Source organism: Artemia sp. Qi Xiang Cuo, chromosome 6, assembly GCF_049724085.1.
Source record: "Artemia sp. Qi Xiang Cuo chromosome 6, ASM4972408v1, whole genome shotgun sequence".
Taxonomy (NCBI): domain Eukaryota; kingdom Metazoa; phylum Arthropoda; class Branchiopoda; order Anostraca; family Artemiidae; genus Artemia; species Artemia sp. Qi Xiang Cuo.
In genome coordinates, this window is record NC_142799.1 from 62611206 (window position 1) to 62638689 (window position 27484).

Consider the following 27484-nt stretch of genomic DNA (forward strand, 5'->3'; position numbering starts at 1 on the left):
TAGATTGTTAAAAGTATTGTTTGTCCTTTTAAGATTTAAGTTTATTTTCTTTGCACTTAAAATATACTGTCCTCAATGTCCCCTATAAATTTCAACAGCCCCCGGAGCAACACACAAACAAATATTATTATCATATAAAGTTCTTTAATGTTATGTTTTTACATTTATTTGAAATTTCTCTTCTTTTTTTGAATTTCACGTAATTTTCCTTTCAGCCGCTACCTCTGCTTCTAGGTTATCTTTTATATCATAAGTCCCGAAATCAAATAAACCATTTCAACGTCCCTTTCAGAAGATGGGGAGCTCAAGCGCTACAATTAGTATAGAAACATTAACATAAAACTGAAAAACTTATTGTTTTACTTTAGACTTTAATAAGTAGGGGGAGTGTTGAACCAATCTTTATCTGTGGTGTTAGAGCCGTCATTCGTAGCACCAGTAATGCTCAATTTTTTATATTATTTTTTTTTTTTAGCGGGAAGATCCGCTCTGCCAACCCCATCTTGACGTGTAAAAAAAAGAAATTAGAAGACGAAAACCCGCCATTACAAAACCTAACTGCGGAGATTTGTTGAGTCTCCAAAAAGGTCTATCTAAGACCATAATAGCGCATTTTCGAGGAAACTAAAAGCTTACCCTAAAAGTTGGCCTCCAGCCAACAGGCTTAACGAGTGTCACATGGAATGTAGAAAAGTTAATCAAGGCATAAGCAGCTAAGAAGAAGTTTGAAATCAACGGAGCAATTGCATTTAATTCACCTAGAAAGAAGAAAAATGAGGGAACGAGAAATAGCAGTATTAATAAGATAATGTTGTTTTAATTATCACGGTTCCCAAACAAGGATGGTAAATCTCCCCCCTCCTAAAAAACTAGATATCCGGTTAACCCCCCTTCCCCTTGAAAAATCTCTAGCTACGTCCGTGTTGAATACATCATGTACTGTACCGATGGTTATTTATTAATCAGCTTTTCTATAGAAACATCATTCGATTTTTAAGAATTATGAAAGATTTTCCATGGTCATAACTTTCCCCGAACTTCCCATTTAGTACGATTGAATGCACCAGAAAATATTTTTCCCGTCTATAAAAGACGAACAAAATTTTTGACCCATTTCGGGGCGTCAAAAACCAATGCAGTCAAAATTAATTTCAATTTTTTTTTGCACAGGGACCCAGACGGCCAAGAAACTTATAAATGTCACTTTGAAGCTGATTTGAGGGACGAAATATAAGGTCCCATTTTCTGCATATCAAGTCTTTTTGTGTTTTGGTCTGGAATGACCAAAAACATTTAAAGTCAAGTAACTGGGTTGAAGAAAAAGTATTAGTCTTTGGCAGTAAAAAAAAGGAGGCACATTCTCGGGAGAAACAATTTTTTTCAAAGTTACTTCAGTGTATAAGCGATCCTTTGATCAGAGTAGCTTACGGATATAAGTTTCAAGCTTTCGCGAAAGATTGTCGGTCCCTTTCGAACAAACACCACCATGGGAGACCAAAACGTTTTGTACCCTAATCCCTTTCATCAACATAACATGTTGAGTCCCCTTGCCTTCACAACATTGTTCTCTAAAGTTCTAGCTCCATTCCCCAAATCCTTCCCAGGATTCAATAAATAGGCTTTTTGATAGCCTGAGTGGATATACTGTCTTTTGATTCACTTCACTACTTGAAGGCAAATATGTTCAAAGTTCCACATGGACTAATAGTTCAAAAACGTTGAAGTGGGTTGAAGACTTGCACGTTTTTACTCCCAGATCTCCTCCCTCTAAGCACAAATCGTGAATGCCCCTTGACTCCTCCCCTCCCCCCACAGACATTCCTAAACCTTTAGCCCAATTCTCATCTGTCGTTACCAAGATGCCTCTGACATGTCATTTTGATGACCTCTTTGCATAGTTTCTTACGGTTTTCTGCTGCCCCTCACTCCAATCAAAACTTAGATCTTCTTGGCACCCCAACATCTCCTGGATATTTCAAGTCAAACCACTAAGCTGTTCCTGAGACTGTACAGATAGACTATATTGATAACCTGGGCACACATGGATTTTTTTTTTTTCGTTCTAAATAGCTACTTCACCCGGAATAGATTTAAGTCCCATAGGGGGTTCATAGTGCCAAAAATTTTCAAAATTTTGTTGGGACTTTGTCGAGCCCGTTTTGAGGGAAACCTAATTTGTTTCTGTTTTTTTCCTCCTGCATTGGGTTCCCTAAGTGAGGAGCATATGTATGTGAGTTTCGACCCGATCAGAAAACATGATTTCGACCCTTTTTTCGGGTCCCATTTTTTCTGGGGGGGGAGAAGGGATGGAAATTTTGCCACATTAGGCCTCTTAGCCCAGGAGCTTACGGCTATAAATTTCAAATCGGTCAAGGACAAAAACTGGCTTATTTCTGGGCTTCCTAATTCCCCCCTTCCCCGACAGAGTATTGGATCCTTTTGATCCAGAGAATGATCCTTGAAGCTTTTGAGCAAATCACATCACTACCAATATGAAACAAACCTCCCTTTTCCATTACCCACGTTTAAACAATTGGCAATTTGCATTATTTACTGCCGTCGCACCATGGGCCGAGGGGTTATGTCATCCCTGGAGGCATATTTGATGGACCTTTCGACTGATTCAACAAAATTGCTGTCTAAGAATTTTGATGGAATGTCTTTGGAGGCAAAGGGTGGGAGAGGGTGGTTGGAAAAAAGGGCATGGGGAAGAGGCTGGTTGTCCTCCAATCACTTTCAACCCCAATAAAAAGACACTAGAACTCTCAATTTCTAGTCGAAAGCTCCTCTTCGAAAGCTTCTACAAACCCTTTGCATACGAAGTGGCTGGAAAGAAAAAAAAAGGTTTTGGAAGTTTCGCCACAATATTTACTTTATGAGATTAATTTATCCTATTTTAGCTTTAGGATAATTTGTTTTGTTTATTAGGTCCCCCCCTCCAAAAAAAAAGTTTTACGTCAACTGAAATAATTTTCCGCGCACATGCCTGTGTACACTTGACAATCGCGCCATTTGGCGCTTTGCCGTCTGCCGCCTTCACGCTGCCTAACGTTCAAGCGTTTTGTGCTTTATGTACTTATTAGCTGGAACCTAGTAAAGAATGAATTACATTTTGAAGCTATTGCTTCTTACTAGGGTTTTATTAACAACAAAAATACACTTTTCAATCACTTATTGCCCCAATTCCTCTTTTTCGGGTAGAAATGTGATACTAAGTAGGAGAACTTTCCCATTCTCTTGTCATTTTTTGTCTCCCCGAACTTTTATTAATAGAAAACGAAAATTCAATTTTTTCAATTATGAATATTATCCCTTCTGATCTAGCCTAGTGTGGAAATGGGATACTAAGCAATGGAATTTTTCAATTCTGATATTATTTTTGGTCTCCCCAGACTTGAACTAATAGGAAATGAACTTCTAATCCAGAAAATATTCCTGAAATTTAAATTCGAGATTTCCCCCCTTTTTCCCCTGAAAAAAGGGGTATTTCAGCCCGACTGATTTCGTCTGATTTTAGATATGCTATTAAACATTTTTTGTTGTTTTTTTTTGCATTTTCGTGCCAAAACATTTCTGTTGTTCAAATGTCGGGTAAAAAACCGTATAAAAAAAAGTGGAAAACCTCAGTCATTCCACGACAAAACTTTGGCAACGAGCCAACAATATCACTATCACAAAACTACTATGTAAAAAAAGAAAAAGAAAAAAGAAAACATACCAATAAGAATACAGCCAAGAGCAATGATGAAAGTGAGTACATAACCTCTGACAGGCTCATTATTTTTGCCAAAACCTTTTCCAAAGTAGCCAATATACGGGTATAAGTTATCATTGCACAAAGCTTGAAACACCTTAGGAGCTGAGACAAGGCTAGCCAAAGCAGAACTAAGAGTAGCAGCAAAACAACCCGCATATATCAGAGGTCCAAACGCAGAAACCATCTCAATGACCTATAAGAAAATTAAAAGGATAGTAAATCAAAATTTAAGTATGGCACATTGTAGTCTAGCGTTAACTAGACAATTCATTCATGGGCATCCGTGGTAAAAAGGAGAGGCCGTTAGGATACTGACCATTATGTAGAATTATAATATATATATATATATATATATATATATATATATATATATATATATATATATATATATATATATATATATATATATATATATATATATATATATATATATATATATATATATATATATATATATATATATATATATATATATATATATATATATATATATATATATATATATATATATATATATATATATATATATATATATATATATATATATATATATATATATATATATATATATATATATATATATATATATATATATATAGCAACAGAATGTGGAGATAACTAAAATAATGTATAACTATGCAAGTTGAAAATTGTGAAACAGCTCTAAAAAGGGGAGAGATCCTAATTTAAATTGTACCATCATATTCAGCATATCAGAGAACCCGTTTGCACGGGTATCAAACACCTACCTACAAAAATGCGAAATTTTGTACTTCTTTTCTAGAAAGATGATGTTTGTAGACACGGAAACAAAGAACGATGCATATTGGCTAGTTTTTTTTTAGTTTTTTTGTTGTTTTTTTTTTAGGGGTGATCCTACCAACCTGATGGTCCCAGGACATCGGAGGGGGTTCATTCGAATAAAAATTGAAATTACTAGCGCCCTTTTTAAGTAGCAAAAGAGATTGTGCCAGAGCGAAGTGGCATTTTCTGCAATGTTGGCAAAAAAAAAAAAAACAGTTTTCAAGATTATCACGGAAATCATATTTTGAGCCTCCCACTTTCATAAGCCATAGTGCCCCCACAGTTGTGTATTCATTCTTAAAGATGAACGTAGCCCATAAGAAATGAAGATTTAAAACTTCGTTTAACTAAATTTATTCATTTGATACTAGTTAAAATTATATACAGTTGTGTATAATTGCACGTCAGCTATCAGACAGTTCGTGGTCGCGAACTGTAAGTTAGGAGCGACTCGAACCAATAGTAACCGAAACTCTAAATAAGGAATTTTGATAACAATAAAAAACAAAAGAGAGAAAAGAGACGAAAGAAAAATAAATAAATAAAGAGTAACAATAATACTACAGGGACAGCAACTACATACCATATTCATGTTGTGGGGTCGCACTCACAAACCAACAAGTAATTACAACTTAATCTAAATTAAACCAAATCAAGTCACCTCCAAAACAAAACAAAAATAGAATTCATGCTTACTTAATAATTTTTCTTTCAATTTTGCTTTAAAACCACTAAAATTTTCTAGTTTCTTCATATCATTATCCAAATTATTCCATAAATTTATACCCTTTATAACAAAAGAAAACGTGGACCTGGTAGACCCGATAGGTGGAGTATAATAATCATTTTTACCCCTAGTATTTTGGTTATGTATATTTGGTTATGCATTTATTTATTTGGTTATGTAAATTTAGAAGAGAAGCAACCTCTAGGTTAAAATATTTCATACATTTGCAGAGTGATGAGTCTTTCAGTTTCATGAGTGATGAGCCTTTCGAGACATAAGAGGACAAAAATGGGGGCAAACATTTTCCCAATCTGGTAGCTGGAGAGATACAAGAAGCTACAATGAGACACGGAGGAAATTCAGGCTGGGAGGGGAATTATGTAATAGGGTGATTTTGATAGTGGAGTATTGCACTGTCATCGTAAGCGCATACACTGATAAAATTTGAAAGTAATTAAAGATTCGTAATAAACAAATTTATGTGATATGCAAAAAAAAAAAAAAGCAACGGAAAATCGGTAATTTGAGGAAAAGAAATTAAATGACGATGGCGCATCCAGAAATAAATACTAATTTAAATGAAATTAAATATAATAATTATTATTATAAGCCAAATAAACCAACATAATAGACAGTAATCCGAAGCATACACACATTGTAGAAAGTACACCTGAAAAACACACATTGTAGAAAGCATATTTTCGAATAGAAACTAGGCATGGTCTTAAAAACATGAAATATTTTACAACCACTTTTTTTTGCTCCATTTCTCGACAATCGAAATGTACTAATTTATGGTTACAACCTAATTTAGTGAACTATGGCTGAGACTAATAACTGCTTTTGATAAACTTCTTAGTACAAAAGTACACCTGATATCAGTTGTAAACTCAGAACTAACTGGAAAACATGAGACAATTTCACGTTTTGCTAAACAACGTTGGGAATATAAAAAACTGCTTTTAAATTTTAAAGTTGGAGGGCTTTCACGCATCGTTCTAGTTTAAAACACTGTAACGGAAAACTTTTCATAGTCAAACACGGTACTTTATTTCTAACAGGGATACCTTTTTATTCTTTTTTATTTTTAAAGTATCAAGTACTCAAGCGACTTATGCGTCTAAAGAAATTAACTTCTTCTAATCTTAACATCGTGGTTACAGGAGATCTACAACCTAGTAAAGAGCAAACCATGGCCCATACAAGCCGAAAACTAAAAAGAGGTTTTCCAAGAAAATTTCAAGTGCAAAACATTTCCCAATTGACGCTGATTCGGAATACCAGTTATTATTTAAATTAAACGGGATAATAATCTTATTTTGAAGACAAACTTTTGAAAAAACAATAGAGCTAAACATCCAAGACGTGATGTCAAATCGTAACAAAAAGTACACCTATTTAAATCGTTTTTGTCGAAAACCTTTGCATAGGCCCCCACCAAGTAAAACGAAAAAAATCAATTTTTTGTGTGAGTAACCCACACAAAAAATTGATTTTTATAGTGATCTTTTTTCTCTGCCAGTGCTGGCAGGTTAGTCGTAGATTGTTAGTTCGTTTTAAAGGTAGAACTCATATCTACGTACTTTTTTAAAAATTCATCTTGATAGCACCAGAATAAAGTAATAAATAGCACCAAAAATCTTTTATGCGCCATTTCTAGAGGATAGAAGGCTAAGAAACATAAAATGCACACCACTGAAATCACCATCGTTGAAAATTCTTAATTGGAGGTTTGCAGCCACCTACGATAATTGCAGCAAGGATACTGGTTAGACGTTCCTTAGATAACTATTTATAATAGATCGCTGAGATCACTGTCACGCCAAAAGGTCGTAACTGACATTTTTAAGCTTGTGAGATAACTGCCAAGTACCATTTACCGAGCTACCTCGCGCCCTGGGTTCCCATCCATGCGATTCCATGTAAAAACTACCGTTAATTGCGTGATCTGACAAATTTCTTCCATTTTTTGCAGTAAGTTTATGCGTCACAACGGTTCAACGGCTGCATTGAAATGATTCTATTGAGCCGTTGAAAAACGCATCCGTTATTCCGAATTGAAAGCTTTGTGCTTGCGTCAACCATAAATTGAGAATCATAAATTGCAAGTAAATGATAAACTAATCATGTAAAAGTAAATGATAAACTAATCAGAAGTTTGCCATTGATATTTGACAAGCAACACGAGGGCTGTGTCCTTATAATACAAGATTTTAATACTCAAGGCCAGGGGGGATATTTCCAGGGAAACGAGCATAGAAAATAAGAATTATATTTTTCGTTAGGCATAGCTGGCCTAGGCTAGTACAGAATAGCCCTTTGATTATTTTTCCTGGCTTCAAGAACTTGATTTAGCCTATGCATATGCTTTTTTAAATGTCTCATAACATTTTTTTGCGCTTCAGCGGCTACAGTGAACCGTTGAACTTTTTTTTGCGATTTTCCGACATCCACTATCCGTGAGCAGCTTTGCGTTAAAAAATCGCATCAATAAGAACCAAAAGTAAGGGACAATCTTTAATCCCATGCAGGTCAAGAGGATTAAAGTCCGATTTAACAGCCGTTGCCCTTCTAATTCCTCCTTTGAGACCAGCTCAGCAAACAGTTTTGGCAACTATTTCATATGTCTAAAAATGTCAGATACGACCTTCAGGCGTGACAACGATCAAACAGTTCGTGGTAACAAGCTGTAAGTACGGAGCGACCCAGCTCAATAGTAACCGAAACTCTAAAATACGGAATTTCATACCAGTAGATACATCAAAAGAATCGATTTTATGCTGATTTCAAATATATAAGCTTCATCAAGTTTAGCCTTACCCATCAAAAGTTACCACCCTGAGAAAATATGCGTTATTTTCGAAAAAAGGAGGTAACACCTCCTAAAAGTCATAGAATCGTAATGAAAATCACACCATCATATTCAGCGTATCAGAGAGGCCTACTGTAGAGGTTTCAAGGTCCCTATCTGCAAAACTGTGGAATTTTGTATTTTCTGCCAGAAGAAAGATCACGGATGAGTGTTTGTTTCTTGTTCTGTTTTTCCTCAGGGGTCATCGTATCGACCCAATGGTCCTAGAATATCGCGAGAGGGCTCATTCGAACGGAAATTAAAAGTTACAAGGCCTTTTTTCAGTGACGAAAAAACTGGAGGGCAACTAGGCCCCCTCTCACGCTCATTTTTTTCCCAGTCATGATCAAAATTTTGAGACGCCCATTTTGTTCAGCATAGTCAAAAAATCTAATAACTATTTCTTTGAGGACGACTTAATCCCCCACAGTCCCCGGGGAAGACCTGTGAGTTATGAACTTGCCCATTGTTTACATATAGTATTGGTTATTGGGAAGTATACAGACGTTTTATTGGGAGATTTTTTCAGGGGGGGTGGGGTGGGTGGGGCGGAGGGGGTTACGCGGGAGGATCTTTCCATAGAGGAATTTTTCATGGGAGAAGAGAATTTTTCATTTGGGAAGAGAATTTTCCATGAAAGGGGCGCCGGATTTCCCAGCATTATTTAAACAATGATCAGAAATTAAATAATAAAAAAACAGTTTTTTCGACTGAAAGTAAGGAGCAACAATAAAACTTAAAACAAACAGAAATTATTACGTATATGAGGGGGGCTCGCCCCCTCGTCAATACTTCGCTCTTTACGCTAAAGTTTTTTAGTACTTTCAAAAGAGCTATCTATCCTTATTAACTGGCCTTCTCGATACTGAGATTATTCTTAAAGAATTGGAAAAAAACTCGAGCTTTACCGTCAAGAGCAAGGTATTAACCTGGGGTCGAACTCCCTCAAATACGTAAAAATTCCTATTCGTTTTAATTTTTAATGTTGCTCACTTACTTTCAGTTGAAAAAACTAGTTTTTTTTCATTTAATGATAGTTAAACTCGATTGAGTATATAGATGAACCACCAGAGTTTTTGTACTCGTTTTACCTCATTGAACTCATTTCCCTCTACGGACGGAAATTGCACTCTTTTTGCTGATTTTTAGCTAAAATCCAACTTTTTGCAGTCTTTTATGAAATGATGATAGAAAAAGTTCTAGCGAAATAAAAAAAAACTTCAAAATAAATTATGTGAGTGAAAAGATAAAACTCCTAGCCGGTATGATCTCTGCTATCTCTGCCTGTGCTTATTCGAGTCCTCCAGTCGTCTTTCCAGTGTTTCCAACCCTTTACGCGAAAGTCGAACAAATTAAAGTCAAATTAACAAGTGGAAACGGGGAAAGTGGAAATTCCAATTTAAACAAAGAAGTCAAAAGCTGTTTAGCACAACCATTCTTCTTGAATATCGAAAAGTGAGTATGCAGAAAGGTGAGGGAGAAGCAACGACCAAAACAAATCTTTTCAAAGTCTTCTCTCCAACTGGTAAAATTCTGCAAAGACTTTAGGCATTCGCACCATTTTAAAGTGCGAGTCGCCCATCTCGGCTTGTGATAGCCATTTTTTCTGAAATAAAGATCTTACCTTACCAGCCAGGGGCCCAAGAACTTGTTTTGGATGGGGTCCAAACCCTCCTGACTTTATTTTGAACACATTAAAAAATTTAAGGGCGATATGTTTCATGATCGCAGGATAACTTACATTTTTTTTCTAAATGACGTAAAAGCGACCAGAACAGTGAAAGGGGATGCGCGCGAGGCGACAGCCACGCCCGCACTAATTTTTTGACTTGCACTGTTTTTAAGCAAAAATCTCTCTTTCTTGTGCCTTGATTTGGATTCTTTTCAGACGTTGGCAGTTGGCAACCCTCTACTGTCATATAGAACTAACACTTATTATCATCTCAGAACCATAGAGAAATGACTAAGGGCTAATATTGAAGCTAATGTTGATCTTTACGTACTTTTAGTAAATGAGCACTGAAAGTGCCACGTCTACCTGCCACATGCCGTAAAAAAGCCTCGTTTGGGAGCTACTTAATGAATGGTGAGTGTAAAAAACTGATTATTCCGACAAAAGTGAATGAACTTTTAGAGGCTAGGAATAAGTGAAGATAAAAAGGTGACGTTGGGTAATGAAAACATTGATCAAGTGGGCAGCATCACTTACCTTGGTAGTATTATTAGTAAAGATGGTGGGAGCAGTGAAGATATTAAAAGTAGAATAGCCAAGGCTCAGGGTGTTTTTTTTCACAATTAAAAAAATTTTTGGAAGAATAAGAAGATAAGTCTGCAAACCAGGATTAGAATATTAGAAGCTACAGTGATGACAGTAGTCAAATATGGCTCTGAAGAATGGGCGCTTCGAAAAGCGGATGAAGATTTGCTAGATGTTTTCCAGAGAAATTGCTTAAGGATTGTTCTGGGTGCCCGGCTGACTGACTGTATTTCAAACAATAAGCTGTACGAAAAATGTGGTTCAATACCGCTTTCTAGGGCTATAACGGAAGAAAGGTTGAGATGGCTAGGGCACGTTGTGCGGATCAAGGATGACATATTGCTGAAGATTGTTCTTTTCGGCCAACCGTCTAGGGCTAAACGGAAAGCAGGTTGTCTCTCGTCTAGGGTGGGAGGACGTCATAAAGAAAGATTTAAAGGAAATGGGAACTTCGTGGGAGGGTGTAAAAAGGGAGGCTTTGAATAGATTGTGGTGGAGGAGGAGCGTGCGTAGCTGTGTTGGCCTCAGGAGCCTTGGTGCTGCGGTGAGTTGTTAGTAGTAGTACTTCTAGTTATTTCCTTGCTGAAAATTATTCTCATCGTTGTGTCACCTTTTTTTTCTTCGTTTTTCTTCTATTTTTTTGTTCTTTGTTTTTTTGTACGTCATATACAACCTGTGTGTTCATTGAGCATGGCTGGTCCATGCTGATAAAAGTGGCCTTTAGAGGTTATGCTGAAGTAAATATGTCAATAATCACCCATAATAGTTTATATTTAACCATAAGCCATAGAAAAAATATTAAAAATGATAGCTTAATTGAAGCCAAGACAAACTAATATTATTATTACGCGGCCTATATAATTATTAAATAAAAAAAACAAGTTTGTTTTTAAACTGAAAGTAAGGAGCGACATTAAAACTTAAAACAAATAGAAATTATTCCGTATATGAAAGGGACTGTTCCCTCCTCAATGCCCCGCTCTTTACGCTAAAGTTTTTTTTTTAAGTAGAGTTGTGAGAAAAAGTCAAACTTCAGCGTAAAGAGCGGGGCGTTGAGGAGGGGACAGCCCCTTTCATATACGGAATAATTTCTATTCGTTTTAAGTTTTAATGTCGCTCCTTACTTTCAGTTAAAAAAAAATTGTTTTTTTTATTTAATTTCTGAATGCTTTTGAATTAATCCTGGTTTTGAATTTGGCTCACCGTACATGAACAATTAAAACAAAATTTGCATATTAGTTTCACTTTTTTTAAACTAATAATAACCTTATAATAACCGAAGTTTGATTCTTGTTCCATTTATTTAGGAATGACTCCTAAATCACAAAGGCTGTTTATTTAGGACAATAGCCTCTTTTAAAAGTTAAAAAAAAACTTTAGCGTAAGAGCGAGCTATCGAGGAGAGCCAACCCACCTTATATAGGCTACGTAATATTTTCTGTTCGTTTTAATTTTTAATGTTGCTCCTTACTTTCAGTTGAAAAAAACATGTTTTTTAATTTAATTTCTGATCGTTTTTTAAATAATGTTGGGAAATCAAGCGCCCCCTTCATGGAAATTCTCTTCCCCCCTGAAAAATTCATCCATGGAAAGATCCTCCCACGTAATCGCCTCCCTCCAACCCCCCAACCAGAAAAATCACCCTCCTGAAAACGTCTGTATACTTCCCAATAACCAATACAATATGTAAACAATGGGCAAAGTTCATAACTTGCAGCCCTTCCCCCGGGGACTATGGATGAATAAGTCATCTTTAAATACGTAGTTACTAAATTTTTCAACGATTCTGAACAAAAATGGCTATCTCAAAATTTTGATCCAGTGACTTTGAGAAAAAAATGAGCGTGGAAGGGGGCCTAGTTGCCCTCCGATTTTTTGGTTACTTAAAAAGGGCACTAGAACTTTTAATTTCCGTTCGAATGAGTCCTCTCGTGACATTCTAGGACCACTGGGTCGATATGGTTACCCCTGGGAAAAAAAGAAACAAAAAAAACAAATAAACACACATCCGTGATCTTTCTTCTGGCAAAAAATACAAAATTCCACATTTTTGCAGATAGGAGCTTGAAACCTCTACAGTAGGGTTATCTGATATGTTGAATCTGATGGTATGATTTTCAAAAAGATTCTGTGACTTTTAGGGGGTGTTTCCCCCTTTTTTCAAAAATAAGGCAAATCTTCTCGTAACCTTTGATGGGTAAGACTAAACTTGATGAAACTTATATATTCAAAATCAGCATAAAAATACAATTCTTTTGATGTATTGGTACAAAAATTCCGTTTTTTAGAGTTTCGGTTACCATTGAGCCGGGTCGCTCCTTACTTACAGTTCGTTACCACGAACTGTTTGACAAAACGATTGCGAACAGAGCGAATGATGATATGTCCGTATATTTGTACGATTATGCAAAGGGCTTTGCTGAAAACGCAGAATAATGGACGATTTTTTGTGCGGTAGAAGAACGAAGTGCATCAGGATGTGTTTTTACAACACAGGTCCATGAACCCGTCTTGATAGTGTCATAGTTTTATGAGTAGCTTCTAGTTTGCATCATAACTAGAAATTATCCATTCTACAGCCAGAAATATTTGGATTTTTGGAGTTTATAATATGGTTTATTAGTTCTTTATCAAAAATCACACCAAATTGAATTTTTAGAGTTTAAATTTTATCTTAGGGTTTATCGATATTACGGATGGAGACACATTATCAGTTTCATTTTTCAGTCCATTAATGGGCAATGCAATGGGCATTAATGGTCCAATTGTACTAATTTATGGTTACAACTCTAATTTAGTGAGCCATGGCTGAAACTAATAATTGCTGATGATAAACTTCTTGGCATAAAAGTACATTTGATATCAGTTGTAATCTAAAAACTAACTAGAAAACAACAGGTAATTTCAACGTGCTGCTAAATCTCGTAGGGATTACAAAGAATGTTTTAAATTTTAAAATTGTAGAGCTATCTTTCACGTATCAATCTGGTTTAAATTATTGCTCGTTATTGATATTACGCAATCACTTTTATTTTTGCTCCATTACTCGACAATCTGAGTGTAAAAATTTTTGGTTGCAACCCTAATTAAGTAAACTACGGCTCAAACTAATAATTCCTTATGGTAAATGTCTTAGTGCAAAAGTGCATTTGGTATCAGTTGTAAACTTAGAACTAACTTGAAAACATGAAAAGATTTCACGTTCTACTAAGCCACGTTGGGAATATAAGAAACTGTTGTGTTGTTTTTTTGTTTTGTTTTTATTATTATTATTATTATTTAGTTGAAGAGCTGGTTTCCACCAATATGATTTAAATTATTGCTATAAAAATAAAAAAGTTTGTTTACCAGTTCTTTATTTTATCATGAATATCTTTTTCATACTCTGCTATTTTTTTCCTGGCCATAGAGCCTTACGGGGGAGTTTATATTAAATTGTATTTTGTTAAGTTTATTGATTGAATAAATTGATTGATTGATTGATTGATTGATTTCCATCGAGTTGAATGTTGAAAAACTAAAGTGCTTATGTATCTAAAGAAGTTCTCCCTTTGAATTTTAAACATTCAAACAATCAAACCTTGATCAATAGTAATTGGAAATTTTAAAAATATCTTTATCCAGAAAATTGTCTAGTGAGAACCATTCCCAATTGAAACTGATTCAGAAATGATAATTATTATTCAGATTCAAGAGCATAGTAACTTTTAGTTCAAAAGAATTTTTAGGGAATTTCAAACAAGATCCGGAAGAAGCGGGGGAATTTCAAAAAAGAACTCGAATATGACGTTAAATCGTAATAAGCATGTTATTGTCATCGCCGTCCTTAAAAACACCGTTGGCTCAAGGTTTACATCCCCTCTCCACATCTTGAAAAAAAAGAAAAATCACTTCTGTTCATGGGTAGCAGTGATGTCTCCTTTTTTCGTCAGTGCTAGCAGGTTACTGGAAGACCCCAAGAGAAATTGAAGACTCGTGCCTCATACTACGTACTTTTATATGTTTCTTCATGACAGCATTAGAATCAAGTGCCACATAGCATCGAAAATGTCACTTCTAGGGACCGTTACGGAGAAGAATAGAGTAGGAAATATGAAATATGCAAAATCTAAATTACCTTCGTTGAAAAACCTAAATTGGAGATGTGCAGCCTCCAATGATGGTTGCATTGAGCACTGGTTAGACCCTATAAATTGAGTCTAGTACAATGTCTCTTTTCTAAAACAGATATGATTATTTTGTAGACTAGTCCCAAAAAATCAATATTGGCTGTATTACAACTATACACGTAACTTCGAATTCACAGCAAAAGTTGAAACTCTCCAGTCTCTGGACAGAAATAACTGAATTTCTGAAGTTTGTACTCAGGTTTGTTAGTTCTTTATTTAGAATAATTCTAAATTTTGCTTTTACAGTCTAAAATTTTATATTTCTTGCTAACAATATTATGGATGACGAGACCAATGAACCAGTGCCTTATGAATCAGGTTTTTTTTTTTTTTTTTTTTTTAAATACTCAATCACTATCGGGTAACAAAAACACCCGCTTTTAGTAACAAAAAAGAAACAGCTTCTAAAATTTAAACAGTACACAAAAAGTTATCGATATCAAGGGTGGCGAAAGGCTATGGATAGCCTTATAGAATAGTCTATTATTTTTTGCAAGCTGCGTGATGATTTCTTGGCTATTCTCGTATTTATGCGTGGACTTTGTGTTTTCAGAAAGTGTTAGTTTTGCATAACCCTACAAATTCAAGGGGGCATCATGAATTAGTTTGTTTGAGCTTGTTTTACAGATCTTTGTTGCATCGGCTGAGAAGGAATACTTCATTGCTTTGTTCGTTTTAAGTTTCAATTTCGCTCTTTACTTTCTTAAAAAAACTGTTTTCTTTATAGAGATAAGGGCAGAATATAATTCGCTCAGCGAAGGAAATAGATTAATCGCGCAATTGGATGAACTAACTCATGCCATTTCAACGAAGCACCAGCCTCCAATAGTCAATAGTTTATGAGAGGTTCATCAATTCACCATCGTATTATTGCTGCCAGATAGTCTAGTTTCTTGAAGATGCTTGTGACTCTGGGCCAGTGACACTGGTGACCCAGAATCATATGACTGGCACTGCCACATGACTCGGGATTGTACAAAATAGCAAATCGGCTTGAAACTCGGATTACTGCTCCCACTGCTTGTTAAGGGTTTAACTCCTGCCGTATGGATAACGACGTTTTTAATGAAGTATTTTTAAAGATATTATTAAATTTTTCAAATAATTTAACTATTGCGTTTAAACTACAGTCGTATAAAACAGCACTTTTGAGCTTGAACATGTGCTCAAAAAAACTTTTAGAAATTCCAGAAAAAGCATTTTGTCAGCGAAAATGCCTCCAAAAATATACTTTTAAAATGTAGGGTGGGGGAGGCAAAAAATTCTCCCGTTCCTAAGAAACGCCACTGGTAGCAGGTCTGCCACTGAGACTGCCATATCCCAAGATTTACTTGAGAAAATCATAAGCTTTGAAAAAAACACATTCTTAAGATATTAAAAAATATCATATGTAGGCTGCTTAAAGTACCAAGGACAGTGAAAGTAGAATATGATCTTAAAAATTCGGAAAAACTGGGACTTCAGTTTTTAATTAAAAATACCTCCATGTGTAGTTATGCAGGTTTTGGTTGTGATGGGTTGCCAAAAAAAAAAAAAAAAAGAAACATGGGTGAAAAATCTGTACAAAACAAGCCGAAAACTTATGGCACAAAATGTGTTAAGGTGTAATTGTCGGGTTCCGGTGATTTCCCCCGATAAAATCCCCCACGGAGATTTCCCCTCGCTAATTTCCTCCCTGGAAATTTCCCCCCGGAAATTTCCCCTCGTAGGAGATGTCCCCCCGCGGTGATTTCCCCCCCTAGGAGATTTCCCTAAAAGATACAATTCTTGTATCTTTTCATTTTTAATCCCCCCTTCCCCTTCCTTGAAAAAGCCTCTGACCTTGCCTCCACTAAGCATTGGACAGTGTGCATCAATGTGTGCTTGAAAATGTAATAACTCTGATTACACATACACTCGAGGGGAGGTTGAGGATAATCCTCTTCCCGCCAGATTTGTTTCAAGCAACAAGAAATTCATCTTCAAGAAAAACCTGGCTAAAATTGTAATTTTTGTGTTCACCATCAGGAAAATCTTGCGATACAAGGGGTTGTCATCCTCAAAGACCTAATTTCTAGAACTTTTCAACTACGTTAAACAAAACAGCTATCTCAAAATTTTGATTGGATGTGTTTGGGGAAGTGAAAAACTTTTGGCAATTTCTTGGAAAGGCATAGGCGTTTTAAGCCCTACTCATGTTAATTTCAGCTCGTTTTGAGTTTGACTCAGTTATTTATTGTAATTTCTGTTCGTTTTGGGTTTCATTTATTTATCGATGCTGATTTGTGGTAGTGTCAGGCTTGGTAGATTATTTGATTTGATTTTTGCTCATTTTTGGTTTAATGGAGTCCTTAACTTTTCTTTGAAAAACTTCTCTTGTGGAAAAAGTTTTTTTTAATTAATTTCTGTTCATTACATAGTCTTTCCGGGAAAAAGAATATAATACTTTAAATCTTTTCTTTTTTTAAGACTTAATACTTTGGCCTGCTATTTGTATGCTGGAGAAAAATTTTCAGCAATTTTTAGCAACATACACCCTTTTAAAAATCCTGACACAAATAGTAGTGTTTAATTTAGTTTCATACCTCCTCTAGTTGACCTGAAATAGAAAACTTGATATCATTCGCAAAAAAAAATCTATTTACTTTCTTTGATAGCTTGGATACACTTACGCTATTTTGATTTGGTTAAATTTTACGAGCAGACGTAGCCCCGAAAGTTATAACATAATATCCTCAATCGTTCTTGGGATACTGTTGAGATGTCTCATTGGGAATTAGCATTAACACAGTGTATTTTTATTTAATTTTAAGGCAACATTTAATTTTTAAATTTAATGGGCAAATATAAGGGTGGGCGTGGGTGGGGGACTAGTTGCCCTCCAATCACTTTCGACTATTAAAAAGGGTATTAGTTCTTTCGATTTTGAATCGAATGAGAACTTTTCGAAGTTCCTACGACAACTCCTTCGATACGAAGTGCCCTGGTCTAGAAAAAAAAGTAATAATACATTGTACCCCACATCGATCTTTGCTATACAAATGCCAAGCCTTCCAGTCACTTTCGAATATTGAAAAAGGCACTGGCCTTTTCAGTTTCCAATCTAATGAGCCCTTTTAGAGTTTCTACGATAACGCTTTCTATAAACACCCCATGTGCCCCCAGGGCACAACTTACAACCCTTGGCTTGACGTCTGTGAGGGGGTTGTCATTCTCAAAGACCTAATCTCCAGAACTTTCGACTACGTTGAACAAAACAGCTATCTCAAAATATTGGTTGGATGTGTTAGGGGAAACGGTGGGCGTGACAGGGGCGTTAGTTGCTCTCCAATGACTTTCAACTTTTAAAAAAGGCACTAGCCCTTTCAATTTCCAACCGAATGAGCCCTTTTGAAGTTTCTACGACAGCGCTTTCAATAAAAACCTTATATGCCCCCAGGGCATAACTTACAACCCTTGCCCTGAGGGTTGGGGGGGGGTTGTCTACCTCAAAGACGTAATTTACAGAACTCTCAACTAAGTTGAAGAAAATAGTTATCTCAAAATTTAGATTGGATGTGTTTTGGGAAAAGGTGGGCGTGAGAGAGGGGTTAATTGCCCTCAAATCAATTTCAACTATTAAAAAGGGCACTAGCTCTTTGAATTTCCAATTTAGTGAGCCCTTTTTCAAGTATCTACGACAAAGCTTTCAATAAAAACCTTATATGCCCCCAGGGAAAAACTTACAACCCTTACCCTGAGGGCAGTAGGGGGAGTGTCATCTTCAAAGACCTAATATCCAGAATTTTCAACAGCGTTGAAAAAAATGATTATCACAAAATTTTGATTAGATGTGTTTGGAAAACGTTGGGTGTGGAAGGGGTGTTAGTTGCCTTCCAATCACTTTCGACTATTAAAAAGGGTACCAGCCGTTTCAATTTCCAATCAAATGAGCCCTTTTTGAAGTTTCTCCGACAACGCTTTCTATAAAACCCTTATGGGCCCCCAGGGCATAACTTACAACCCTTGCCCTGAGGGCTGTGGGGGGGTTGTCATTCTCAATGACCTAATATTGAGAACATTCAACTACGTTGAACAAAATGGCTATCCAAAATTTTGATTGGATGTGTTTGGGGAAAAGGTGAGCGCGAGAGGGGGGTTAGTTGCCCTCCAATCACTTTCGACTATTAAAAACGGCCCTTTGAATTTCCAATCCAATGAGCCCTTTTTCAAGTTTCTACGACGAAGCTTTCAATAAAAATCTCATGTGCCCCCAGTACATAACTTACAATCCTTACCCCGAGGGCTGTGGGGGGAGTATCATCCTCAAAGATATATTTACCGGGCATTGCAACCACTTTAAGCAAAGTGGCTATCTCAAAATTTTGATTGGATGTGTTTGGAAAAATAATGGACGTGGGAGGGGTGCTAGGTACCTTCCGATCACTTTTGAATATAAAAAAGGGCACAAGCAATTTCAATTTTAAATAAAATAAGCCCTTATTGATGTTTCTACAACAAAGCTTTCTATAAAAACCTTACATGCCCCCAGGGCATAACTTACAACCCTTGCCCTGAGGGCTGTGGAAGGATTGTCATCCTCAAAGACCTAATTTCCAGAAATTTCAATCGTTGAACAAAATGGCTATCTCAAAATTTTGATTGGATGTGTTTAGGGAAAAGGTGGGCGTGAAAGAGGGGGTTAGTTGCCCTCAATCACTTACGACTATTACAAAGGGCACTAGCCCTTTGATTTTCCAATCGAATATTTCTTTTTTGAAGTTTATACGACAACGCTTTCTATAAAAACCTCAGGTGCCCCCAGGGCATAACTTAAAACCCTTGCCCTGAGGGCTGTGGGGGGAGTGTCCTCCTCAAAAGCATAATTTCTATCTTTCAACTACGTTGAACAAAATGGCTATCTCAAAATTTTGATTGGATGTGTTTGGGGAACTGGTGGGCGTGGAAGGGGTTTTAGTTGCATTCCAATCACTTTCGACTATTAAAAAGGGCACTAGCCGTTCCAATTTCCAATTGAATGAGCCCTTTTCCAAGTTTCTGCGACATTTCCTTCGATACGAAGTGCCCTGGTCTGGAAGAAAACAAAAACAAAACAAATAATAATACATTGTGCCAACATCGTTCTTTACTTAGGCAGCGCGATTGCGCTGCCTATGATTATATTTTCTTATTTTTTATATTTTTCTTATTTTTATATTCTTATTTTTTATATTATATTATACTTTATATTATATCTTATATTATATTTTATTTTATATTACGTTTTATATTATATTATATTTTATATTTTATATTCTTATTTTTCTTATTTTTTAATATCTTATTTATCCTTCTAATCCGACGCTGTGTTTTATGGGGCTATTAAAATTATGTGTTCTTTTATATGAAAAAATACTTTCACAGACAATACAAAACAGTTTCCCTGATTAATTTGCTATAGATAATTTCGGAGACCACACTGCCTTTCCATGACGATAAAATAAAAGTTCAAAATAGGGATAAAATCCTTTTTAATAGACAGTGTATAGAAAATTCACAAAAAATACCAGATATTTGATCTGGTATTTTATGTGACCGAAATATCTGGTATTTTTTGTGAATTTTCTATACATTGTCTATTAAAAAGGATTTTATCCCTATTTTGAACTTTTATTTTATCTTTAATTTGCTATGAAACAGACTTTTCCTCTGTTCATCAAATATAAGCCTACTATCGTATTCCATGGTTGTTTTTGTCATTTTATTTTGCAATACATATGAAGAAATTTAAAAAAATAAAAAGAAGAGAATAAGGAATAATATTCAAAGAATAAAGGATGAAGGAATTCAAAACTCGACCCCAACGACGACTAAATCAAAACTGGCTGATCCAAGATATAAAAATAAGCACCAAGTTTCATCAGACTTGGATTCCTCTCACTTGGCACTCGAAAATATAGTCTCTGTAAATGATTAATTAAAAAAAAAAGTTTCCTTATGGGAGTAAAGAGCAAAGGTGAAACTGGAATTATTTTTTCGCAGTTTATACAACATATATCAACAATATTGGTTCAAATAAACTGACTTGTAATATTTTCCCAAAATTATAGAATCCGGAAAAAATAGCACTTTACTGAATACACAAAATTGAAGCAACAAAACACGATTAAGAGCAGAAAAGTCCTGAAGTACCCTGCAGAAAATGAAATACTAATTTATAAGCCTCTCAATAGTCTTTCACCGCTCATGAAATCAATCAATTTTAGTGTAAAGATCTAATTCTCTCAAAACCTCAAGTAAGATCAATTTTCAACGATGTACTTTTTATTTTGATCTGAAGCCATTTTCGAGAAATTTCAGGCTCTTTTTCAAAATACTTGTAAATTTAGTTTAAAACCTAATTTTACTGTTCGAAATAATAGCTATTATTCCTGAATCAGCTTAAAACGGCAACTTTGTCTCACAAGGCAGATTTTTAAACTTATTTTTCAACTTATGGTTACTATGGGTTGGTATTTTGAACTTATGGTTGCTATGGGTTGGTATTTTTCAACTTATGGTTACTAAGGGTTGGTTGAAGCACTCGCTGCAATCATGACAGGAACAATTAGCATTAGCTTAATCTCATTAATAGCAAAGTAATTGTTTCTCTAGCCTAAATAAAACTGAGACCATTCCAATAAGTAAGAGCTCCAACGTTAAAATAATACAAAACGTTCAGAATTAAAGAGTTTTATTACCATTTATCATTGAAAAATAGCTGTAACAACGGTTTATCAAACATGTTCAAATACCGTAAAACAAGTAACTAGCGACCTTCGAAAATTGTGAATCTGTAGCTAAGACAATATTGTAAACCGGCTATCTTCAAATGAAATTCAAGAGCGACGCTAAAACTTAAAACAAACAGATAGTATTGCATACATAAGAGCGGCTACCACTCTCTTAAATATATATTCTTAGATTAGAATGTGAGTTGTACTTGTTTGTTAGCCTCTTTTTTCTCTCTTTCTTTCTCCCGTGTGTTTAGTATGTCGTAGGTTTTATTTTAAAAAAAAAGTTTTTTTTCTTCTTTAAAGTTTTTTTTTCTTCATTGAGAAAGGCTCTCGGACGCGGAGCTGCAATATACCGATTTCTTTATTTAATTATTGTTTAGTTGTTTTTTTTTTATTTCGTTTTCACTGCTTTATTTAAATTAAACCGTTTTTCTCTCTTAATGTTTTGTAAATGGAAAAGTAGCGAGGTCTAAAAAATTATTGACATAAGAGCAGCTACCACCCTCTTAAAGCTATATTATTTACGCTGAAGTTTCAATGTAAAATACATATTAGTTACACTTATGAATGCAGCAAAGCTAAACTTCAGTGTGCAGGGGGCTTAGAGGCCAGCAGCAACCCTCATATACAGAATAATTTATGTTTGTTTAAAATTTTAACGTCGCTGTTTAGTTTCAGTTGAAAAAAAATGTCTTACGTAATGTCCATCCGTTTCGAGTATATTCCGGCTTTAAAAAATACGCGAGAGGCTGCCACGTCCTCAGCCCTCTTTACCCTAAAATTCAACTTTTGTACAGCATTCCTTGGAAAATATCACAATTGAATAAAGAGCACTCCTTCATTGTTATAGGGGTAAGAGGATCTGAGAAAACTACTTTTCTGGTAGGGATGTCTAAATCTTCGGCAGGAGAAGGGAGTCACCAGTAAAATATTGCACCTGGGCGATCCCCCTCCCCTCTTCTGCCTTTGTGCAGGTGCGAGCTTCGCGCAGTACTTGAATCTAATTAATCTTTAATTTCACACAGAAAATATTTCTAAAATAAGACAGGAATAAGCACTCCTTCAGCGTTAATATCGGACGTTTAGTCCAAATATGTTTATTTTTTTTTTAAATAAAGGGAGGTTATGGGGTAAGTACGACCCCTCTATAGACCTGAAGGACCTCTCGCAAAAAAGTTGGAAGACTCTGGCAAAGCCTGAGTTTTCTGGCAAAGACTCTGGCAAACATTGCACAAAAAGATAGCTCTCTCGTAATAAGGATTAACTCAGGCTCGATCTGAAGCTTCTTTAGAACATCTCAGACAACTAGTCTAGTGTTTAGCAGTTTCACCTTCATCAAAGGTTTTACATCGGTCGTAATCCACCCAGGATGAGAAAAACCATATTCAACGTCAGCGTTCCCAAGTGACATGCAGAAAGACGCTTTCGGCATCTTCGACAATAAAGTTCGATCCGCTACGACGGCTTCAGAATTCACACGAGAAAAATTACCGCAAGAATTTTCTTAAAGTCGCTGATACAGGTTTTTGATCATCCAGTCGTAAGCACAGGAAATGATGAATATCAATCTGACTCAATAGTTACTCTTTAATACGACGGTAGGCAGACAGGTGAAGTGCAGAGGATTCCGATTGCATCCTTAACAGGCATTCAATCATCAAGCACCATTTTATCTGATTGAAGAAAATTTCTGCTTGAATGGCTGAGTTCAGAAAAGTCTCTTTATCCCTGAAGACTGTTACCTAAGGCCCTCTGCATGAAAAAACGGTTAGTAGTCATTATTGCTAACCAACGTGTTTCATCATACAGAAAGTGGATAAGCGGCTCCCCACAATGGAACATTTCAGTAAACTGAGTAAAGACCTCCCTAAAGGATATGACACAGAAAGCTAAGGCTTTTGTCGTGTTGCATTCGATGTCTTACAATCTCCATTCTTACAAGTTCGAGCAAATTGCAAAAAAATCCGTTTGTAAGAGTGCTGCCCTCATCCTCTAACTTCGAAGCCTAACAGAATGTTGCATCGATATCACAATGTTAAGCAACTGGCTTTCTTCTTCTTTGTAATGACAATCCCTAAAGGTGAGCATATACTGATGTTGAAATCAGTGATCTTGCCTTAAAAATTGGCGTGAAGTCCGTTTTCAAGGAAACTGGGACAAAATAAAAAAGGTCTAATATGCTGCTCCTCAAATTCTTGCCTAGTTTTTTCCCTGGGATTTTGTCTGCTGGATTAGGCATGTGTATCCTTCTGCCTTTTTAAATGAAATAACAAACGGGTTTCAAAGATGGCTTCCCCCTGGAGACCATTCAGAGTGCAGGTTCAGCATCTTGCAAAACAGTTCTTCAAGTGCTAAGTGCAGGGTGTCTCCTCTTGTAGATAAAGCCCCATTCACAATGAGATTTAACTTCCAGCGCTAAACTGGGCAGACTAGATTTTTCATAGGACCTTCTGATTGGCTGAAAAATTCAACGAAAAATTTTTATTGGCTCAAATTAGCATTAGCCAAATCTCAGTATTAGTAAAAACTCAGTGCTTCTTTGTGTTACCCACATTGTCCTGTCAAAGGCCCATAGTAGTCAAAACAGCTCGTCGGAGGGAGGCCTGTGGATGATTGATTGATGCCTTCACAATTCACGGAAATAATACAGCAATTAAATAAACAAAGTCACTACTGGAAGGCCGAATTAAAGTAATTTTTAAAACAGTCGTTGAGGTCACGCTACTCAATTAGAGGTTGCACTCTCGTTCGATTGGTTCTACAGCTCACCCTTCAGTTCCCACTTTGGATCCTCAGGAGAGATGCCAGTAAGGCGTTAGGAGCCTCTAGAAAAAGCGGATGTCCGTGTTCGTCAATAAGCCGAATGCAAGACTTGTACAGAGAAAAGAGCAAGCTGGATCAAAACAGGTTCTTACAACGAAGAATCACGTCCCGCTTTCTTATGAAGGAGGACCGGAATTGATCAATATGTCCGCCCCAACAAAAATCTGAGGAGAGGTGCAATCCCAAAAGACGAAGTTTTGTCAACTCTCTTGACACCATCACCGTTGATGATGAAGTCAGGATGTCGGCACGAGACCTTCGATCGAGTCATTAGTAGCTCCTTAGTCTTGTATACTTCGAAGTTGATCATCAGGCATCAGACTGTTTCTGTCTCTAGGAGACCAATTCTAGGGAGAAGGAGGCTTTCTATAAGGATGGCGGTTTCTAATTGTTTCTCTAAGTGCGATTGAATAATTTTCAGCGAGCTGTGGGTTGATCGACTTTGCAGTCTCTGCGGCAAGAATGTCCACTTTTTCTTTATAGTGGATCCCTACATGGCTAGGAATATGCTGGAAAAACACTGCTATGTCAATCTTATATAGAGAATCAAGCTGTTCTCTTATCTCCTGCAAATCAGTATCCTTTGCGTTCCAGGTTAAGGTTTTCATTAGTTTAAGAGCAGTCTGAGAATCCGAGAAGATTACTACTTAGCTGAAATGGGGAGGAAAATTTTGAGTGATTTACCTCTTGGGGAGGGAATGGGGAGGAATATTCAAATATGATTTACCTCTTGCTCGAATTAAAAAAAAATAGGTGTATAATATTTCCACTGAGGTTTTATAAAATAGCTTTCGAGTTCTGCTGTGTGATAATAGATGGCATTTATTATTTTTCCTTTTTTTCTCAGAAACAAAATTGAGTTTTCATCCTTATCAGTTTCCCTACAGTTATCAATATGGAACTCCCCCTATTTTAACGCAGTCCTTATCCAGTCCTCAAAGAACCATCAACAAATATCTACTTTACCGTCGGTTGGTTGGAACAATACAAAGAATAAATTACACTGCTTAAATTAGGCAAAAAATACCATTGCAGGATTAAAATAATCAAAAAGTATATCTTATTATCGATACGTTATTTTAATTAATTTACATTATAAATTAGTTAACTAATTTCATATTAACTTATGCGAATAAATATTTATATTAATTAATTTATATCGATAAATTTATTGGTAATAATAATATTGATTTATGTAAACATTATTTATTTATAAATTAATACGCATGAACAATTAAGTATATCTGCTTAAACTCTACAACCTATTGGGCCCCTCAGGCACATAGCTTGTTTGAAGAAAATCGGAAACTTTCCAGGAAAAGAAAGAAAATTAATTTCTTTATAGGCATTGAAAAATTGAAATTGGTCATACAAGCGTTAATTCGAAGGATAATAGAAAAGCGGACGACTTATAAGTGATTTCATGTACAACTAGGCCTATTACCTACGCTTAAACAAAAATTCCTTTTCAGGACATCTTTTTATCTAAATTCCAAGAAATTTATAAGTTCCGCCAATCGACACAGCTACAAAATCTGCATATGGAAGAAACTTAAACTAAATATAGCCCAATATTTCATATTAAAAGTGTGTGCCAACCTCCGCATTATTTGTTATGTCTAAAAGATTAATCCAAGCCAAATTCTAAAAACTATTTCTAAAAGATTAATCCAAGGTCAATCCAAGCATTATTCCAGTTTTTGGCTGGTCTTGCACCATTCACCTCAGATTTTTGGAATCAAGGTGCAAAAACCCGCTGGACAGTCAAAATTGCCTAAGCTTAGACTGTTCCACTCAGTTGGACATTGAACAGACCACTTTGCTAATATTCTTAACACAAGTCCTTAAATCACTAATCAGAGCAGAAGGGTCGAAGATTTTACCAAGAAAAAACCTAAGAAGTAAGAGTCCTCAGTTTTCTTTAAAAATCGTTTTCTGTAGAAAGATGCAAGATCTTAGCAGATTGACTGGATAAAATATATAAAGGCCGTTTATATTTTACTTATTTATATATTCTTCGTTAAACAAACTTCTTGTCACTTACATAATCTTTTTTGAAGTTTTCTTCCTTTCCACTATTGTCAGATGCCCCTTTCAATGCATCTGCATTGCTTCAAATATCCCATGTGAATAGGCCAGTTTCTCTGAGTAGCTCTCCCAAGTTGGCTTTTTATGTTAACAATCTAGTTCTATTTTGGCTTTTAGAACAGCTGAGCTACTCGGAGCAAAAAAAGTTAAATGGCCAGGTCTTATAGGGAAACTTAAAACGCCACCTATATCAGTAAGAGTTAGATAGTGGTTGAGCTAGTCATTCAGAAATTTTGTATACCCTACTTTTTACAATTTTCTTATCACTTTCTTCAAGTTTGCCGGGTTCAGAATCCTCGTCCAATCTAGCAACGAAACAGAATAGTTGCAAATGCAAACGCAAGCAAACTGCAGAAGAAGAACCTCGAAAGATTTTATTACAAATTAAAGAGAATTGAAACTAATAATTGTTAAATCTTTGACGCTTCGACGTGGCAAGATATAGATTCAGCTACTAGTGCCAATAACAGTGTAGTTTCTGTAATTAATCATTTTTTTTCAAGAATTATTTTAAGCCAGAATCTAATACGTACAAAGTAGGCCTAGGTTGGCTTGAAAAAATGTTGGAGGATTAAGTACGCTAGTTGACGTTACGTTAGTAGGTCTATTGGTGACGAAATTATACTTTCACAACCCTCCACTAAATTTAATTTCCTGACCTTCTCTGCACTTTTTATTTAAACTGCTAAGCAGAATCTTTTTTCATTACTGCTCCCCCCCCCTTGGAAAAAAGTGCTTACGTACCTGAGTCTTTGAAATATTTCAAACAGACTAAAAATTGTTTAAAACTAGATAAAGAGAAAATTTGAATGTTACTATGGCGTATTGTTAGAACTAAAATAGCTGATTTGAACGTCTCTTGCAGCTATTGAAGACGAAAAATACGGAGAAAGAATCACAGTCAGTTATTTTTGCGAATGATTACATCGGATACTCATTGTCTAATTTCAACGAAATATTTTTGTACTATATAATGACTTAATATTACAAGTAATAAATACCAAGTAAGTAATTAATAACAATTTAGTAACAAATATTGCTAATTTCTGTTATGACTTGTATTCTAGCCTAAAATTACCATCTTCTTCTCTATGGGCCAATAGGTGGCAGTGAATTTGTTTAAACAGAGCTAGTTTCAATTCCGTGTCTTATTATTTATGTCAAAAAATATTTTCTACCTCGCAATATTAACCAGTAAGGACTCTACTCCTCATTACGGAAATCGAGAATTTCTTTTTAATAACTGTGCCCATTTGCACCATAAAATCTTATAA

General features: G+C 35.7%; 1 protein-coding gene across 2 annotated transcripts in view; it reads right to left on the reverse strand.

The window, feature by feature from the left end:
- LOC148951487 (bumetanide-sensitive sodium-(potassium)-chloride cotransporter-like) overlaps positions 1-27484 on the reverse strand; it is a 199734-nt gene that overhangs the window by 57216 nt on the left and 115034 nt on the right. For both annotated transcript variants that reach the window (XM_089090907.1, XM_089090906.1), the window contains 2 exons: positions 3719-3950; positions 637-758 (listed from right to left, as the gene is read on the reverse strand). In XM_089090907.1, coding sequence (XP_088947033.1) covers positions 637-758; positions 3719-3950 — 354 coding nt within the window. The remainder of the gene's footprint in view (positions 1-636; positions 759-3718; positions 3951-27484) is intronic.